This window comes from Cicer arietinum, chromosome 4 (genome assembly GCF_000331145.2).
Source record: "Cicer arietinum cultivar CDC Frontier isolate Library 1 chromosome 4, Cicar.CDCFrontier_v2.0, whole genome shotgun sequence".
Classification (NCBI taxonomy): Eukaryota; Viridiplantae; Streptophyta; class Magnoliopsida; order Fabales; family Fabaceae; genus Cicer; species Cicer arietinum.
Genome location: NC_021163.2, coordinates 17,132,602 through 17,151,756, shown reverse-complemented (window position 1 = coordinate 17,151,756; position 19,155 = coordinate 17,132,602). Strand labels below are relative to the sequence as shown.

General features: G+C 31.6%; 4 protein-coding genes across 7 annotated transcripts; 3 read left to right on the top strand and 1 right to left on the bottom strand.

The window, feature by feature from the left end:
* Positions 1-5,039, top strand: LOC101512303 (uncharacterized). 2 transcript variants are annotated; one of them, XM_004497230.4, is made up of 5 exons: positions 1-157; positions 776-1,267; positions 1,359-1,451; positions 2,721-3,136; positions 4,293-5,039. In XM_004497230.4, exons 1-5 carry the CDS (start codon positions 106-108, stop codon positions 4,911-4,913), a joined length of 1,674 nt encoding a protein of 557 aa, XP_004497287.2. In that variant the 5' UTR covers positions 1-105; the 3' UTR covers positions 4,914-5,039. The 2 variants fall into 2 exon arrangements, with proteins under 2 accessions (XP_004497287.2, XP_073223262.1); XM_073367161.1 differs by lacking the exon at positions 4,293-5,039 and adding an exon at positions 3,787-4,232.
* A 1,433-nt stretch (positions 5,040-6,472) lies between these two features.
* Positions 6,473-10,334, top strand: LOC101506302 (uncharacterized). Of its 2 annotated transcripts, XM_004497147.4 has the most exons (5): positions 6,473-6,639; positions 8,089-8,559; positions 8,641-8,733; positions 9,062-9,471; positions 9,557-10,334. In XM_004497147.4, exons 1-5 carry the CDS (start codon positions 6,582-6,584, stop codon positions 10,211-10,213), a joined length of 1,689 nt encoding a protein of 562 aa, XP_004497204.1. In that variant the 5' UTR covers positions 6,473-6,581; the 3' UTR covers positions 10,214-10,334. The 2 variants fall into 2 exon arrangements, with proteins under 2 accessions (XP_004497204.1, XP_073224021.1); XM_073367920.1 differs by lacking the exon at positions 8,641-8,733.
* Positions 10,335-10,516: 182 nt separating this feature from the next.
* Positions 10,517-12,259, bottom strand: LOC101506627 (pentatricopeptide repeat-containing protein At2g17033). Its single transcript, XM_012714786.3, has 2 exons — positions 11,867-12,259; positions 10,517-11,788 (listed from the first exon to the last, which is right to left on the bottom strand). Exons 1-2 carry the CDS (start codon positions 12,257-12,259, stop codon positions 10,673-10,675), a joined length of 1,509 nt encoding a protein of 502 aa, XP_012570240.1. The 3' UTR covers positions 10,517-10,672.
* A 4-nt stretch (positions 12,260-12,263) lies between these two features.
* LOC101505774 (uncharacterized) lies at positions 12,264-17,133 on the top strand. 2 transcript variants are annotated; one of them, XM_073367921.1, is made up of 6 exons: positions 12,264-12,401; positions 12,491-12,603; positions 12,854-13,105; positions 13,333-13,476; positions 13,556-14,308; positions 16,374-16,847. In XM_073367921.1, coding segments are annotated over exons 1-6 (1,557 nt in total). In that variant the 5' UTR covers positions 12,264-12,400; the 3' UTR covers positions 16,668-16,847. The 2 variants fall into 2 exon arrangements, with proteins under 2 accessions (XP_073224022.1, XP_004497203.1); XM_004497146.4 differs by lacking the exon at positions 12,264-12,401 and having other exon boundaries at positions 12,468-12,603; positions 16,704-17,133.
* Positions 17,134-19,155: the final 2,022 nt, after the last annotated feature.

Genomic DNA, 19,155 nt, shown 5'->3' with positions numbered 1-19,155 from the left:
TATAAAGTTAAACCTTCAATCGCTAATCATCATCTTCACATTACCAATAATTTTGAGAATTTTCATAAAGCTTATAATTAGGGACTGATCACTAATATTTTAATTATGTCTGACTCTAATTCAATTACTGTTACAGTCTTACCAGCTATTGGAGATGGTATGTTTCATTGACACCATCCAAATAATTTCTGTTTTTATTTGATTATTTAGCAATTTTGTTTGTGATTCATTACCGTATAATATTATTTATGTTATTAATATAAGATCATGTTGATGAATTTTGTTTTTAAATTTTTAGGTAGTTATAAATTTGGTTGAGTATGATGATATAAATGAGTCAAAATCGACTCAAAATTTAAATATTTAAAAATAACATAGTGACGTAGTTTTATGTCGTTGATTGTTGCGTACAATATCCAATCAAAATCTAAGATAAGATAATGTTTACTATATCTTAGAATTTTCATCATTTCTGTCTTTCTTTATCTATATTATTTTTCTAAATTTTCAAGTGCATTAATTATTTTTTATTTACATACTTTTAATTTATTTATATTTTTTTTTCTGCAACTAATAATAAATACTATAGTAATAACATTAACCAAATCTTTCTCTTTAATTTATTTTTACACAATATTAATTGTCAACAAACGTAATAATACTATTATCAATTTTTTTAATTTATTAATTTGATCAATAAAATCTATATTTAAGAATGAAGTTACTATTTGTGAATGTAATGATATGAATTTGTGCATGTGAAATGAATAAGCAGGAACATATAAAAGGTGTATTTATAAGGCAGCAGCAACAGGGGATTGGAAAAAAGCTTCATTATACAATAAAATGAATCCTAATTGGACAAATACTCCCTTAACTATGGATAAAGACACAGCTCTTCATATTGCAGTAAAAATGGAAAAAATTAAATTTGTGACAAAGTTGGTCCAACATATAAGCAAAAAAGACATGGAAATTCGTACGGCTGATGGGAATACTGCATTTTGTTTAGCTGCAATTTCAGGGAATGTAAAAATTGCCAAAATTTTATTTGAAAAGAATCCAAATTTGATATGGATTAAAGGATATGAAGAAAAGTTACCAATTGAATTGGCATTCTTAGCTGGTCAATTTCATATGGTGAAATTTTTATTTGAGAGGATTGAAGATGATATGCACAATAATAATAATAATATTAATAATATTAATTTACCCTTTAAAGATATAATAAAGCTCTTTTTCTTGACTCTTAGCAGCCATAATTACTGTAAGTCCAACCCATCATAACAATTTAATTTTTTGCATCTTTAACATAATAAATTATTTATTATTGTAATTTGTTTTGGTGGTGATGATAGGTGGAGCATGGAGTTTGTTGGTAAAGATTCCAGAACTTGGTCGTACAGAAAATGAAAATGGCCTAACTGCCTTGCAATTACTTGCTCAATCATGTTAGCTCTCTCTCTCTCTCTCTCTCTCTCTCCCATCTTATACTTTCTTTCGTTATTTATATTATTCATAAATTAAAATGTTTTGGTTTATTTGTTCTTTAAACAGATAAATTAAAAATCAATAAATTATTTGTTGATTTCTGTATCTTTTAAAACATCATTTCTTAATAAAAACATCATTTTATTGTTTATAAGCATTATATCAATTTTATACATTTAATCGTAAAAAATATTCAATATTTACTATTATAAATAATAAAAATTTTGAAAAATTTAAAGTTTTGCTAACACTTTTGATAAATAATATTTAGTTACTATAAATTTTTAAATGATAAAAAATAAAATTTTTATAAATAAATTCATTTAACTATTAATTTAAAAATTAAATAAGTCTGTGATTATATTTTTTAGAAATTCTAATTTCTTTTTATATTATTCATTTCTCAAGATAGACTCTATGCGCTTAGAATATTCGATTTATAAAAAAAATTACTATATCCATATTTAGACAAATTTGCATTCTTCAAGTTTAACCCCAAAAAATATCAAGCATTTACTTTATTTATTTTAATATTTTATTATATGCATAGATTTTTCTAATTTGTGTAAATCAAGTGGTAAGTGGTGTCTCCTAAATATACTAACAAGTTAATAAATTTAAATTATATTTTAATATATAACATCATTTTTAGAGTCAAACATTATATTTCAGTTTTGTTTTATAATAATATTGTTAAATATTAATCAAAGTTGACCTCTAAAGTCTAAAAGCTTTTTAAATTTTGATATTTTAATTAAATAAACTTTTATAAAAAATTATCTCATATATATAAAAATGTATGACTTAAATCCATAGATTTGACCATAAATTTCTATTAATTTGTCTGACTTGTTTCTACCTTATATATAAATCTATCTATAAAGGAACACACGAGTAACACATGATAGATAACATGTATAATCACAATCAATTGATGAAGCATATGTATATCTATTACATTGAAATGAATTAATTAATTTTGGAACTAGTAACTATTATACGAGTAAAACTAACACATGAAAGACAAATTATAATATTTCTAAATTGAGTTAAGAATCGAATTATTCAAAATAATTCAATTTAAATCATGGATAGAACAATTCTCACTTATATTTTACTTACTTTACGATTGAATTTTACAATATCATATCTCTTTACTCTAAAAATCGAAAAGTTTTTTAAAGAAAAACTAAAAACTAACTTATTTAAATATTTACAATCAATGCTAGCTTTTGAAAAAAAGGCTCCTCGTTACAAAGATCTTATAAGTTTGTTGTTCGATGGAATTGAAGAGGAAGAAGATGAGTTTCTACAATATAAAAAAACATCAAAAATAATGTTTGATGCAGCACAAGTAGGAAACACCTTAATTTTGGAATATATTTTCAGTTACGATCCAAATATGTTTATGGAAGTAAATAATGAAGGGCAAAGCATACTTCACATAGCTATTTTAAACCGACAAGAAAGTGTGTATGATCTAATATTGAGTAAGGGTTCATACAAGAATGTTTTAGTGCAAATTGTTGATCGCGGAGGAAACAATGTTCTTCACTTGGCTGGAAAGCTAATTGCATCTGAAGGAAGATTAGGATCACCACAATTACATCAAGATCTTATTTGCAAAGAAGAGAAATGGTTCAAGGTACATCATTAATCACCATCTATTTCGATCTTTGTGCAAGTATATAAATTTTAATTTAACCAAACTATTTTATTTGAATGCGTTTTAATAACATGTTCTTCTTTGACTAACGTCATAAAAGTTAGTATGTGCAATTGACAAATGATTTGGTACATGAATTGACACTTAAGACGACTAAATCAAACCATAAAATAAGATAAATGATCTAATTGGAATAAGAAAAATAAGATAAGAGGCAAATTTGAAGATTTTTCTTCCCCAAAATGATGTAGTAGGGTTTGAGCTAATGTTCCATTTTTAAGAAGAAACCTCCTCTCTGTTGACATTGTCAACATCAATAATGCAAAACTCATTAGAGCTGTCAAATTTAAGTAGGTCCTAATTGTCAACCTGATTAGCCCGTATTTTGGGCAGGAGTCCTTAATTACATGTTTAGAAACAATTGAGCCATTTTAGTTTAACATGATTGATCTATTGGACCAAATTTTGCCACCTTTTATATAAAATTTTAGTAGTTTACATGTTAAAAACTCAAACTTAAACACGTGTGATGTGTTTAAGATTTTATCGGACCACTTAATAGGTGGTACAATAAAATGGATGGGTGCAGTCCGACCTATTTTTAGTTTGGTCTGATTTAACAATTTCAGAATTGATGACGCTGATTATGTTGGTATAAGAGTGATGCACTAGGAACAAGACTTACAAAATTATAAAAATATGAAATGTGTGGGAAAATCGATTATCTCTCAATCCAATCCAATGGAGTGCATGATCACCATTAGTGATCACTAGGGACCATCGCAAGTTCCTCTTACAATTGACAATCATTGTTATACCTAACATTTTGATGTAAAAATCATATATATGTTAACTTCCACATAAGCTACCTTTCACGATGTTAATTTCTAAAAAAAAATATTCTTTAGTTTGACATTTGTTACATAAATTCTAATATATCCAATACTTACTAGTATATAGTTTTTTTGGAGAAAATAGTTTATATTTATTGTTTTTTTTAGCAAAGGCATGAAATGCATCATTCAAACTATGGACACCACAAATCTAAACTAACAAACCACACTGTATATATTTATTATATTTATTATATTTATTATTGTCTTATATTTAATAATTTATTTTTAATTATTTATAGGAAGTGGAGAAGATTATCCCTCCAATATTAAAAAGAAAGAAAAATAAAGATGATATGATTCCAGAAGAAATATTTTATAGAGAACACAAAGGTTCTTCCGAAAAAGCTGTAATTGAAGTGAATAAAACAGCAGATACATGTTTAGTTGTGATATCATTTATAATGACTTTAGGGATAACAGGGGCCCTATCAATTCAAAATAATAAAATTAGTGAAAATACTCATTTTCTTAATTCCAACAAATGGTTCAAAGTATTTATTTTATCAATTGGATGTGGAGTGAGCTTGTGTGCAACATCTATGTTTCTCCAAAACTCAATTGTGCTTCCATCAACATGGACAAAAAAACATGGTTATGTCACAACTAGATTATCTAGGATGACACTTGGATATTTGTCCCTATATTCTGCTTTTCCTAATATTTTTATGCTTTCTATTTTTGCGGGTGCCGTTTTGATATATAGTTTTTTTCCCACTTGGGTCTTTTATGCTATTGATGTATTTAATGCTATTCCATTTGTCTTGTATATTATTATTTTCTATTATCCTTTATCTATTTATGTGGGCTCTAAACTAGCCTCCTACCACAAGGTGCTGCTACAATTATGTCAAAGTAGATGATGATACAATGTGAGAGTGGTCCTTTTTAATTACTTGTGTTGGATTTTTCAAATTGGACAATATTGTACTTTGTGACAAAATTGTAATAAATTTATAATAATAATAATTGTCTTATATATTTTGTAATTATTGCCTCTTTGGAGTATTTCATTTGAATGTTCCTCAATTGATCCATTAAAAAAAAAAAAACTAAATATGAGTTATGAATAAAGAAAAATGTTAATGGTACATCTTAATGATTCAAATGTTAAAATTTTATTTTAAAATTTATGTTTTCAGCTTTTTAAAAATTCAAATATTATTTTTTTGATAAAATATTTTTACTTTTAGTATTTTAAATATATATCTTTATGAGACATGTTAACATGACTCAATTAAATTAAGCGTTGGCCAAACATGGATTTATCAACTCTTGTTGAGGCTTTGGGTGTTTGACATTCCGCTAGATTTTAGATAGTATGCACAAAATCTTAAATTTAAATTTTATTGTCTTTTTTCTGTACATAAAAAAAGTATATTAAGAAGAGTCGTAAGATGATATGGATTAATAAGAATTAAAGTGGATGAAGTGACTAACCTTTATAATATTAAGATCAACATTAAATCTCGTTGTCATGAGAAAGTTGGTGCTCAGTAGATTAATAAGATTTTGTTTGATTAATTTTTCATTTGATTCATTAAGAAAACATCTCTTAAATCCTCTCATGACTCAAAGGAAATGTAGACTAATTTGTATCTATGTTGAGAAAGTGACTATGTTTTTAAGCCGTAGGTTCTTAGAGTACTTTAGAGAGTGTATCTAATGTTGAAAGTCAAAGTAACATCTAAGGTTGTATGAAAAATAAAATAAAAATAATAAAAATAAGTAAAGACTTGATTAATTGATCATGTGTGTTGAAAATAATCTTTATAATTGATATTTATAGACTTAAAATAATTAAGAAATCTACACCAATATATTTGTTACATTCTAAACTCACATATTATATATAAAGATCATGAGTAACAATACTAATATAATACTAATATAGATAACTATCATAATAATCGAGTTATAATTCAAAACATTTGTCAATTAAGTTGTTAACTTTTATATGTCTCTTGATAACTACTTTCCACTTCATGTCACACATCTAAGAAAATAGTTGTATGATATTTTGATTTGATCAATTATCTGTTATAGTCTCTTGGAGGCTCATATTCAACTAATTAATTATTAATTTTGAAGTTCATTTAAATTTAAAAGTCGATGGATTTTGATGTAACTAAATAAGTGGAGTGACAAATATATACCGACCAATTTTTGTTGTTGTCAACGCTATGTTTACTAAAAAAAAAAATATAACATATTGCGTGAAGGTCCTAAAAGATAAATATTTTATTGTACCATGCTTTGTTACGAAGATGAAGCATATAATATATACACTTTATCTCACGAGTGTTATTCACGAGGGGAATTAATATGTCATAAAGTTCAAAAGTTCATGTATAACTTCAACTCTAATCTTGATAATATTCTAGTTGCATGGTGTCTATATAAATTAGTTCATATATCCACTACTTATAGTATGTATATATACAAACCTCTGGATCAAATAAAAAAACAAATCGATCAGCATCACTATTTTGCGATTTTATAGATAAGAAACATCCAAGATAGTTGTAATTATGTCAAGCTCTGATTCAATTGCCTTATCAGTTGTAGGAGACGTGTACACGACCACAGGTACACTTATTTATTTTATAACAATCCAATCATATGTACTCTCATGAGTTTCTTTTTGTTGGGCTCCACAACCATAATGCAAAGGAATTTTTTATTCTTATGTTTCTAAAAAAAAGAAATTATTTTGTTCAGAATAGTCATAAGTTATAAATTATAAATATAATTGTTCATACGGTTTTTAACTTAATTTTAGATAATAATTTATTATTTTTTTTTTTATTTAGTCTTTTATTTAAATTTAAGTAAGAATTTGATCATTTATATCTTAAAAGTTTAATTGTAGTTTTAGTCCTCTTATTTTAGATGAATCGCGAAAATAGTCCCCTCATTTTATTTCTCCTCAGTTTTGGTCCTCCAAACAGAATTTTAGTCCAAACTTTATTTAAAGATTTGACTTATGAATTTGATGAAATTTGTATTATATTGAAAATAAAAAATTAATTTTATAAATTTTGTTTGAAAGTTTTGTTGATTTTTTTTTTGTAAAAAAAAATTATGACATTGTCGACATTTGAACACATAAATGATTAAATTGTTACTTAAAATTAAATAAAAGACTAAATTAAAATAATAAAATATAAATGATTGGAGTGTTGCTTGAAATTAAGTTAAAGAACCACGAAAACAATTATATCCAAATATTAGTTAGTTTATACTTTTTTTTTAATAAAAATTACTAGTTGATGCAAATGTCGACTTTCTAGTATCCACCAACAATATATATATATATATATATATATATATATTGACTTTGATTTTGTTATTATGAGAAAAAAAATTAAAACTAAAGGTTAAATTATTTTTATCTTAAAAGCCACATAAATAACTTTTCAACATGATAAGAGGATCATTTAATTTTTTTAAATAAAATTATTAATAAATATCAATATTGATCATTTAAGAAAAAAAAAAAAAACAGAACGTTTGATTTCTTCATTTCGAACAAGATGGAGAATAGGACTCAAAACACAAGTTGAATTAAAAAAATAAGGAACGAAAAAACATTTCTTAATGTACTATGGGTGTTATATATTTCTTGCATTTTTAACATCACTTGCATGAACAACTAGTACGTAAACTAGTACTTATTCATTGCCCAACAACTTAATTTGTAAATTTGATTTCGTTTGATTTTTTTAATAATGCTAGCAATATATTTTTTTAATACATATTTTCTGACAGAGCCTATTTAATTGATTAAAATACACATAAATCCCACTAAATTTATGAGAGCCGCATGTTTTGGTGGACCTATGTAAATTTTACTCAATTAAATAAGGTATGTTAAAAATTGTGTTAAATAACTTGTTTTTCTATGCTTTTTAATTTGTGTAGTCTACAAAGAAGCCAACCCAAGTACATATTATATATGATAAATCTAAAAATAAATTATCCATGTACATATTAAATGCTATATCTGATGATATGAAGTGCACATGAAATGTGAAGGAGCATATAAAAGAAGCATTTGTATGGCAGCTGCATCAGGGAATTGGGCTGTTGCTTCATCATTCGATAAAACTCATCCTAATTGGACATATGCTTCCTTGAATGCAAAGGGTGACACAGCACTCCACATTGCAGTGGCATTGGGAAACACTAGATTTGTGGAAAAGTTAGTAAAACGTACTACAAACATAGAACATTTGGAAATTCTCAACACAGATGGAAATACTGCCTTTTGTATAGCTGCCATTTCAGGGAATATAAAAATTGCTAAAATTTTATTTGGCAAGAACCCAGTATTGTTGAGGATTAGAGGCCAAGATGAGATGTTGCCAATTCAGTTGGCATCCTTAGTTGGACAACTTCATATGGTTAAATTTTTGTTTGATAAAACTGGAGAAGAGCTGCTCATTAATCTACCCTTTGAAGATAAAGTCAAGCTGTTTTTCTTGACCTTTACATGCAACATTTATAGTAAGTCCTTTTAAGTTTTCACGATTTTGTTGAATTTTCTATTGTTTCAATAAATTATTCATTACTCATTTGTGATCACAGCAAGGGCATTGGGTTTGTTGAAAGAATATCCTAGACTCGCCACTTCAAAAAATGAAAAGGGATTAACTGCCTTGGAAGCGCTTGCCGAATCAAGTTAGCTCTTTAAATTTATGTGTGTGATTGTTTTTACCGTTCTACAATCAGAATTCAAAACCTGGAATATGTATCTAATAGATTACACAAAATCATTTTGTCAAAATAAAGAGAATAAACAAAATCATATTAAATTTAAATAAATTGATATGTTAGTAAATAATGAATACATAAACATTCAAGTTTTGTCCTTTGATAGATAACAATTATGTATTGCTGTCAAAAAAACATTATTACTATATATTTCAGTAATACAAAGTTCAATTTATTAATTGATAACTACATATCAATTAAACTAGCTCACTTAATTATTTATAATTAATGCTAGCCTTCAATAAGCATGCAACTGGATACCGAGATTTTTTAAGATTGTTTTTTAATGCTTTGGAAGAGGAAGACACCCAGGTCCTACAATCTGAAAAAGCTAAAGAAGCAATGTTCAGCGCAGCAAAATCAGGAAACTTTATGGTTTTAGACTATCTTTTTAACTATAACCCCAATTTGTTTTTGGAAGTCAATTCTCAAGGAGAAAACTTGCTTCAAATTGCAATTTCAAATAGACAAACAAGTGTATTTCGTCTAATATTCCACAAGGGTGCATACAGAAACATTTTAGCGCTACATGTTGATAGTAAAGGAAACAATATTCTACACTTGGCTGGAAAGTTAGCAGCTGAAGGAAGATTTGGATCACCAATTAATCAATTTATTATTCATAGTGAAGAACTATGGTTTCAGGTGCATTGCATAATTCCGCATCTTTAATATACAATTATAACTTTCATCTTCCTAATTTAATGTCTATTTGTTTTTTACCCTGCAGGAAGTGGAGAAGATAGTTCCTCCTATATACAAAACCATGAAGAATGAAGAATCTATGACACCAAAAGATGTATTTTATAAGGAACACCTAGAACTGTCTGAAAAAGCTATAATTGAAGTAAATGGAATTGCAAATAACTATTTATTTGTTGAAGCTCTTATGATCACGCTGGAGATGAGTGCATTTCTCACAATTCGTACAAACGATACTAGTGGAAAACATCCCCTTTTTAAGGAAAAGATATGGTACATGATATTTCTTCTATCAGTTGAAATTGGAGTGAGTTTATGTGCAGTATCTATGAACTGCTTCACATCAGTTATAGTACCTTCAAGCTGGAGTCCAAGCACAAATTATATCAACTCCAGGCTAGCAAGAATGACATTTGGGGTTCTTTTTGCTCTTGCAGGTTTTGCAACCTTTGGTATTTTTGGTAGCATATCTGGTGTTATTTTGATCTACAGCTTCGTTCCCAACTGGGTCATTTGTGTTAGTGTTGCATGGTGCGGCTTTACATTTGCCATGTTTTATGTATTTCTTTATCGTACTTTGTACGTCTCTGCGCGCTTGACACTGGCCCTTTGTCGGCAATATGGAGCCACGGTATTGGCAAAATTAGGGTATGAAATTAGTTGGGAGCCTTTTTTCTTGGATTAGTCAATTAGATGATGGTCTGGGAGGACGTGATCTAAAATAATCTTTTTCCCTAAGAGTGATATATATGTAAAATAACTATCTCAATATAATCTTGAATAAAATATAGTTTTCTTTCCTATGAGTGAAACTTGTGTTGTTCAAGGTTGAACTGTTACGAACCAGTGATTATTAAATATATGATATCCCTATTAAGTATTAACATTCCTATATTTTATGATATCCCTTAAGTCTACTTTATATTATTAACAAACGTTCTTACTTAATTTGACATTTCTTTGGATAAGCAATATTTGATACTACATGTTGAAGAACAGCAGCACAGTAATTTAAGTCAATAAATACCAGTAGCATAGCATTAGCAAGAACATGGAAAACTATGTTGGTCATATCATTTAAGTTTCAAGTATATCTTCTTCATCATCATACATGTAGTAGCAAAGTTCTATTCATTCAATTAAATCATGGATTCCTCAATTCACATAACCAATTTTTGACAGCTTTACCTTTAGCAACAAAGCAGCCAATGTTCTTTCTATCAATCCTGAGTGGACTTTTCATCTTCATCAGCATCTCTTTAACCAACACTTTGACTGGTGATTCGCCTCTCACATTGCTATGCTTTCCAAACCCACAAACCACGGTGATTTCTGCAGGAATCTCACCATTCAACAACCTCTTTTGCATCTCTTCCAACCAAAGTAACATAACCAAATAAGCTGAACCCAAGTGAAATCCATGCAAATCCAACTTCACCTCTTTAGAATCCCACACCATTACCTCCTCCAAAATCACCGAACACGAAACCAACTCCTTAACCACCATAGCCTCCCCTCCTTCCAAGCTTCCATTCAACTCTTCAATCGATAACACCAACTCATTCATATCCATATCCACCACCTTCCTCATTATCGTCGGACAGGAATTCGACACAGAATTGTATGTTCTAATAGAGAACGGAACACCTGAATCCCTCATCCTTCGAAGCCAAGAAACCATTTCGACATGCTCTCCGTGTTTTCCATAAGTTGAAAGAACCATGTTGTAACAAACAGTATCAATAACAAACCCATTTTTCTCCATTTGATCAACAACTCTAAGCAAATCATGAAACATACCTAATCTTCCATATCCATACAAAATACCCTTGAACTCAAAAGCAGAAGGTTGAAATCGAAACTGTCCATTACCATTATTATCATCATCACCATCTGTTCGACTTAAGTCCCGAACCAGATTTTCAGCTTCACGAGGCTTATCCATTGCACACAATCCACTAACCATGGATTCATAAGCTCTGCGTTTGACGTAAAAAGAGGAGGAAGTGTGAAGAAGGTGGTTGAGGTGAGAAAAAGCAGAATCGAAGCCGGTACGAGAAGCGCGTTTGGAGTGTGAGTCCAAGAGTTTAGAGTAGAAGAGAACAAGGTCTCGTTCTTGGTTATTGAGGTTTGAAATGGCTTGGGAAATTAGGGTTTGGGCTTCGGAGTAGCGACCAAGTTTGTGGAGAAGGGCGATGAGGTCGGCGACGATGGTTGGGTTGTAAGTGAACCATGGTGCTTGGGTGATTCTTGTATAGAGCTGCAGCGAGAATTTGAAGGGTAATTAGTATGGGACTGTGAGGGTAATTTGGGGAGAAAAAAAAGGAGAGAGACTTACAGGGAGGGCGAGAGAAGAGAGGTTGGAGGTAGTAGGAGAGGAAGAGAGGAGGTGGGTGAGAGTGGATAGAAGTACGGATTTGGGAGAGAATTGTACGAATTTTCGAATGAGATTTTCCGTGGTGTTGGTGTTAGTGGTGGTGGTGGAGATCTTTGTGAGAAATCGTTGGCCCTGTTTGGTTAGCGTACAGCGAGTTCTAAGACATGGTTGGGTTGGAAGTTGAAGTTGAAATTGAAATGTTAGCGTCGTCGTCATCTTCAAATGAAATGTCCCTTCCTCTTGATTACTCGCTCGGGCTGCTTCCACAGGGGTATTTTGGACATAAGTAATTTGTGTCAAAGAATATATTAGAAGGTGATGTTCGGATTTCGGGTACATATCGACCCAATCCATCAGCGTCCGGGGGCCCAATAGTGTTTAAAAGGCGTGGGTGCCATGCCACGTTGTTAACAATGACAGCTAGGTGGTTTGGAGCAAGCAATTTGACGTGAGGAGGAATAACAGCTTCCAGGATCATCGCAACGCAACAGAAAGAAAGGATCTAACTCTCTCACATTCACTTTCATCACATCACATCATAAGGTATCCACCACCACCATAACATTTTTTCATCATTTTACAGGATGAACAAAAGGCCAAGAAACACCACCGTCTACAAGCCCCTTCACGATCTCTCTAATCGTGAGCTTGGTCGGTTACCCGCCAGGATTTTTCCCAACCGTCTCGCCGCTAACGAGGTACGTCACTTTACCCTCCTACTACTACTTTTTCCTTTTTTCCAATTCATTATTGTGTACTGTGTTTTGTTTTCAAATTCATAATCGTGCATTTCTAAACGCTATTATGTTGTTTTGCGTCTTGATTTTAGGTAGTTACTTTTTTTATCATTAAATTGAATAATTAGGGTTTCAAGAGATATATGGATCTGAATGTGATGAGTCTCTAAAGCTTTACTCTAATGAATTTGATGTCACTCACGTGTTTTAGGATCTCGTCCTTCGACTTGATGTATTCACAAAGCTGGAAAAGCACAGAGGTTGTGTAAACACTGTATGCTTCAATGCAGATGGTGACATTCTTGTTTCAGGTTCTGATGACAGGAGGATTATTCTCTGGGATTGGGAAACTTCCCGTATTAAACTCTCTTTCCATTCTGGTCATAGTAACAATGTTTTCCAAGCAAAGTTCATGCCTCACTCTGATGATCGGAGCATCGTCACTTGCGCTGCTGATGGCCAGGTATGTAATAAGGATCCTTCTTATTCCGTTTAGATGTGCTAACAATTAATATACCCTGTGCATTGTGAATCTGTGATTTGTGGTAATCAGTCCGGTTCTTTACTTACTAAACTTGGTCATGTACTTCAAAGTCTAGATAAACTTGGTCATGTATTATTATATAATAGATATGCATGAATCTTCTTAAGCCATTCTTTTTTTACTAAAAAGAAAACTGTCAATTTTAGGTGAGACATGCTCAAATTCTTGAAAATGGACGAATAGAGACCAAGTTATTGGCCAAGCATCAAGGACGGGCTCATAAGTTGGCTATTGAGCCCGGCAGCTCTCATATATTTTATTCCTGCGGTGAAGATGGATTAGTACAACATGTGAGTGATTGACTTTTTGCTACTAATGTTTTTTTGTTCTTTATCCTTTATTCCTCTTTTACTAACTATATCTCATCAGTTTGATCTGAGAACTGGGACTGCAACAGAACTTTGTACGTGCAAGCCACTTAAGGATAGATGGAATTACATGCCAGTCATCCATCTTAATGCAATTGCAATTGATCCAAGGAACCCAAATCTCTTTGCTGTTGCTGGGTCTGACGAGTATACGCGACTTTTTGATATCCGCAAATATAAATGGGATGGATCAACTGATTTTGGTCAACCGACCGACTACTTTTGCCCTCCGCATTTGATTGGCGATGAGCGAGTAGGAATAACAGGCCTGGCCTTCTCTGAACAAAGGGAACTTCTTGTGTCCTACAATGATGAATTTATTTACCTTTTTACACAAGATATGGGTTTGGGACTGGACCCTGTTCCTATGTCCCCTTCATCAGTGAGCAGTGATACAAGTGAAGTGGAAGGTAGTCATGGATCTGTTCAATCTCAGTCAAACATGGATGCTGATGAGAAAATCACCCCTCAAGTTTTTAAAGGACACAGGAATTGTGAGACAGTCAAGGGTGTTAATTTCTTTGGTCCTAATTGTGAGTATGTGGTGAGTGGGTCAGACTGCGGTCGGATTTTCATTTGGAAAAAGAAAGGTGGTCAGCTTGTTCGTGTCATGGAAGCAGACAAGCATGTTGTGAACTGTATTGAGTCTCATCCTCATACAACAGTTCTTGCAAGCAGCGGTATTGAGCATGACATCAAGATATGGACTCCAAAGGCCCTTGAGAAAGCTACTTTGCCCAAAAATATTGAGCAGGTACAAATTCGGTCTTCGTGAACTAGTTATTTGATGTCAAAACTCGACCGCAAATGATATATTATCTTCGGTAGATGATGTCAAGAATCTACAAGTCTGATGTCACCCACACCACAAATATTTAAAACCTTCCCTTAACCAGACTGTTTTGATTTGATTATGTAGTCCAGGACAAAAGAAGGGAGAGGAGAGGAGGGATTTTATGTTATTCTAGGAGGGATTTGAAACCCTATGAAGTACGAACTACTAAAATTATGACTGGCATCTATGTAGTCAATAGCGACTGTTGTGGCCACAATTGCGGCACGGCGCAGCGGCTCTGGTCTATGCAAAGCAGTGCTGCAGCGCGTTTTAGGGTTGCAGCTGTAGTGGTATTCTTCGTGGTGCAATCTCGGAGAAGATGAGGAAGAAAACAAAGGAGGCCGCAACAGTTATTTAAGAGCGCAAAGTCTAAAATACCCTCAATTTTAAAGAGTGAAAAGTCTAAAATACCCTCATTCTTTGTCTTTTTAACTCTAAGTAATTTTTTTACTGGAATTTTACAACCTTTCTTCTCCTAACATTACTATCGCAGCACTCTGTTTCTGGAAAGGTAGAGATTTCTTCTCAAGTGACCATCCCCCTTTGTTCCTTTCTTTGCCGCAACTGATTCTTGTCAAGAAAGCTTCCCTTTTCTCTGTGCCAACATTCCCGTCTTCTCAGCAACCATTCTTATCCTCCCTTTTCCTTCCATCTCGGTGACCATTATTCTGCTCTGTTTATAAGTTTCTGTATGTTTCTATGCTAACAGTCCCCTAATATGGCCTCATCTTAGTTCCTTTCCTCTTCCCTATTTCTCTGTCTCTGCTTTGGTAATTAATTATGAAAATGTGTTTAGTTTTGTGCATTATTATACTTTTTAGCCATCATATGTATATGGTTGAAAGTGTGTGTAATGTGTTAGGATATAGAAATCGGGATAATTAGGAATTTGTTAGTAGTTGTGTTCCTAGGTTGTTAGTGGTTGTATAGGTGTAACTGCTTTGGTGTTTCTGTTATTAGTTAGTTACCTTGGACCTAATCCATGTCCTAATGTATTGGAAGTCTTTAAACATAGACTTCTACCCCTTTAGAAAGGATCTTTTATCAACTTTAGAAATTGAGTGGTGTAAACCATTGTAGGAGCATATCCGCTTTTGTGTATCATTTTCTTTGGGAGGAGCATATCCCCTTTTGTATATCATTTTCTCTGGAGAGATTATCTCCTATTATTTCTTATCTGTTTTTTCTAAATATTATTGTTCTTCCTCTAAAACCTAGGAATCCAATTCTTGGGTTCCTAACATAATGTGTCTCTGGACTTTGACATTGCAGCTATAGCGTTTTGGGGGGTTGGCCGCTACGCTACGTTTTCTGCTACTGACTACATAGCCGACGTGGTTAGAGCTGGTGATTTTGGTTGTGGTTAGAGCTTGTGATTTTGGTTTAAAATAATATTTTAAGGAAAATATCTGGTTTTCTTGACACGGCAGTTCATAAGGGGGTTTCTCTCTTTGCCCAAACCATTAGGTTTCTAAAAAAATACTCAATGCCTTCACTCTTGCTATCCCTATCCTTTATATAACTGGCATTTCCCTGTAACAAACTAGTCACATCAGCAAATGTAACCAACTCCACCATTCATCACCTTAGTCGGGCTTAGGCCCAAATCCTGTACCTAACAATTTGACAAGCTGATATCAGCAACATCGTTACAAGGCTTGAACATGCTGGCCGTGGGGAGTTGGGTTGGTGTTATGAATGCCAAGCATGATAAGTACTATCTCAAATATTTTTATGAAAGAGCATTTAATTCTTTTTGAATATTCATCTATCTAAAAATATTTACCCTTGATTATAAAATGGTTCTAAATTCTAATAAAAGAAAATTTAATATGCTGGTCTTGGAAAGTCCTTGACTTACATGAATTTAACAGTGATACTGCTCTTATTAAATGATAAATCATATGGTTGATATTTATGTTACATGGTGAACTATTTGAGCAGCAGAGGAACTAATTTCTCTGCTGTTACTTCTTTGAAAAAGGTTCTCATGTATGATGACAATGAAATGTGCCTTGATGATGATGAGAGTGATGATGATGCCGACGAGGATGATGATATGTTTATTTATGATGTTGATGATATGTTTGATGATGATGATGATATTGATGACGAGGATGAGGATGGCGATGACGATGAAGGTTGTGATGACGACGATCTCGATGAAAATGACGATGGTGATTATGTCGATGATTGTAATGATGGTGACAACAATGGTGTTGGTGATGATAATAATGATGACAATGGCAATGATGATAATTTTTCTTGTGGTTTGTAATGATGCAAATTGATAAAAAATTTGTGTGTCCGACAGAAACCCAAGGCTAGGGGATGGATGTACCAGATAGCTTCTCCAGAAGACCTGATGTTGCAACTGTTTTCACTTCCGAGGCGGAGGGTTAGGACAGAAAACAGTGTTGAACGTGCTGCTGCAGATCGTGAACTTTTAGAGTTGATATTGACATTCAATACTATTTCCGATGATTCTACCGATGATGATGGTGATGATGATGGAGATGTGATCAGCCAAGATGACTTGTTCAGTTGAGTTGAGTTGAGTTGTGCATGTTGACTCTGGGCCTTCCAGAAGAATGATAGAAATTGTATATAACATAGGATTAAGAATAACTGTTGAGTGGAATCTTGCGTACTGTCTTAACAGTATATACAACTTCTCTTAAATTCTATGTGGTAATTTTTTTATGATTTTATTTTATAGCAGCACATAAGTTTTAAGCTCTTTATGTTTATGTATGTGATGTAAATTAGTTCTCTTCTAGTTGTTTGTCTAAGGCTTTAATCTTTTGGGCTCTCAAAGATTGATTTGGAGAAAATCTTCCCCTCACATGCTTTGGTTAAAATCAATTTTTTGACCCCCTGAATATACGATTCTGATGGCTATACAAAAATGCCTAGTTTGTTAGAACTGAAGATTGAGAGTCACTAAATTTTTTTTATTCAAGAAGCTGGCTCCCTTGTCTCGGGGAAATGGGGGAAGAACTGTGTTAGAATTTGCCTTAACAGTTTATTATATATGTTTTTTCTAAAGTGATAAAAGTATTTTAAAACTTGTTATGATTTTTCTAAAATTCAACTATGAAAGTAAGGGATGACTTGAGGGCTGTGAAGGATTGAAGGATGGGTGCATTATAACATAATGAGTAAAAGCATCAATCAGAACATCATCAACCGAGGGAGGCTAACTCCTAAGGAGAGGAAAGGGGTGTAAACCCAAATCCCCTGAAAGGTGTTGAAGGAAACACAACTCAGAGGTTGCATGAGGCAACTCATCTTTGTTTCCAAAAAAGTAATGTATAACTTTAGCCACGAGATGTTTGTTGTTTTGTCTCACACTCTCACCCAAGACTTCAGTGTTGTCTCAAGTAGCTAAGCAATGATGCTGTTGGAATTCAGAAGATGAAAATGCCCCATTCTGAGCAATGTTTTGTTGTGAGCATTATTCAATTTCCCACGTCGTCTTTGTTCTTTTTATAAAATATTGCACAAAACTTTGTAAGAAGGGGTCAAGTATTGTATCCAAAGTAGCAAGAAACGATAGGCCTTTACAAATTGGGGGAAAAAAACCAACGAATGATCGACTATTATTTATTATGAGGGTGAGACTTGATTTCCATCCCAAAACCACAGCATGCGAAAGGTGAGACGAAAGAGCAACCTGGCCCAAGATTCAATTTGTTCCCTCTAAATGAAACCAAAAAATATTACTAATTAACGCCATTGCTTACTAGAAACTACAGGGAGGTGTGTCAGATTTAAACTTAAGGGTGGTGAGTGTAATTTTCTTTATTTATTTTTTATGTAGTTATAATAGAAAATCATGAGATAGTAATATAAGTTATTTTATTAATAATAATAATACTTAAATTATCTTAGGCAATTAATTGTACTTAGATTTAAATTATCTCAAAGCTTATTTGATCTATACAGAATTTAGAAAAATAGATTTTGAATGGGTGACCATCGATTAAGAATAAGTGCGTTCAGTTCTCATTTTTGTTAAACCATTTAAAATTAAGTTTGCAATTTACAAGCCAAATGTCAACCGAGTTCTGCGTTATGAGTTTGCTGGGTTTTGCGGGTGAGTAGATTTGAGTGATGTATTTTTTATTTTCTTTTAAAGTTGTTAATTTTCTTTGACCTTTAGTCCATTTCATTTTCGATTTTTTTTTAAAAAAATTATTAAGTTTTTAATATTTTTATCAAAAGTTTAGTGAATTTTTATCAAATAATTTGTTATACCAATGATGTAATGATTAAATGAGACTCGATCTAAAAATATAAAATTTTATATTTAAGATCTTAAATGAAGTAATCAATTCAGATAACTATGAATAAATATTTTCATTCGCATTTAGAATCAACTCAAAAATTATCAAATGAAGGGTCATAAATTTTTTAATGATAAATACTCCTTTAATTACGAAGTTGGAATATAATGATAAATTTTTTAATGATAAATACTCCTATAATTATAAATTAATTAAAAAATTAATATATTTTATTTAGAATTTTAAATGAAATACATTGACTTTATTTAAATCATTTATATTTTATTACGAAGTTGGAATATATAATATATAAAATATAAAATTACAATATCATAACATAAAATACCGAAGTAATGAATTTGACCTATTTTGTCTAGTAGAATGAGGGTGCACAAATCCATTTTGTCACCTCATATTAAAATAAATATTAATATTAAATATTAATATTATTTGCGGTGTGTTGTTGTATAATATTAT

What these genes read in the sequence shown, in the direction of transcription:
- LOC101512303 (XM_004497230.4), top strand. Translation starts at nt 106, where the DNA reads ATGTCTGACTCTAATTCAATTACTGTTACAGTCTTACCAGCTATTGGA. An exon ending in GCAATTACTTGCTCAATCAT is followed by an intron (nt 1,452 to 2,720) that starts GTTAGCTCTCTC and finishes AATCAATGCTAG; the next exon opens with CTTTTGAAAAAAAGGCTCCT. An exon ending in AAGAAGAGAAATGGTTCAAG is followed by an intron (nt 3,137 to 4,292) that starts GTACATCATTAA and finishes AATTATTTATAG; the next exon opens with GAAGTGGAGAAGATTATCCC.
- LOC101506302 (XM_004497147.4), top strand. Translation starts at nt 6,582, where the DNA reads ATGTCAAGCTCTGATTCAATTGCCTTATCAGTTGTAGGAGACGTGTAC. An exon ending in CTTTACATGCAACATTTATA is followed by an intron (nt 8,560 to 8,640) that starts GTAAGTCCTTTT and finishes TTGTGATCACAG; the next exon opens with CAAGGGCATTGGGTTTGTTG. An exon ending in GGAAGCGCTTGCCGAATCAA is followed by an intron (nt 8,734 to 9,061) that starts GTTAGCTCTTTA and finishes AATTAATGCTAG; the next exon opens with CCTTCAATAAGCATGCAACT.
- LOC101506627 (XM_012714786.3), bottom strand. Translation starts at nt 12,259, where the DNA reads ATGGATTGGGTCGATATGTACCCGAAATCCGAACATCACCTTCTAATA. An exon ending in TCTCTTCTCTCGCCCTCCCT is followed by an intron (nt 11,789 to 11,866) that starts GTAAGTCTCTCT and finishes TTCTCGCTGCAG; the next exon opens with CTCTATACAAGAATCACCCA.
- LOC101505774 (XM_073367921.1), top strand. An exon ending in CTTGCGCTGCTGATGGCCAG is followed by an intron (nt 13,106 to 13,332) that starts GTATGTAATAAG and finishes TGTCAATTTTAG; the next exon opens with GTGAGACATGCTCAAATTCT. An exon ending in TGCCCAAAAATATTGAGCAG is followed by an intron (nt 14,309 to 16,373) that starts GTACAAATTCGG and finishes TCTTTGAAAAAG; the next exon opens with GTTCTCATGTATGATGACAA.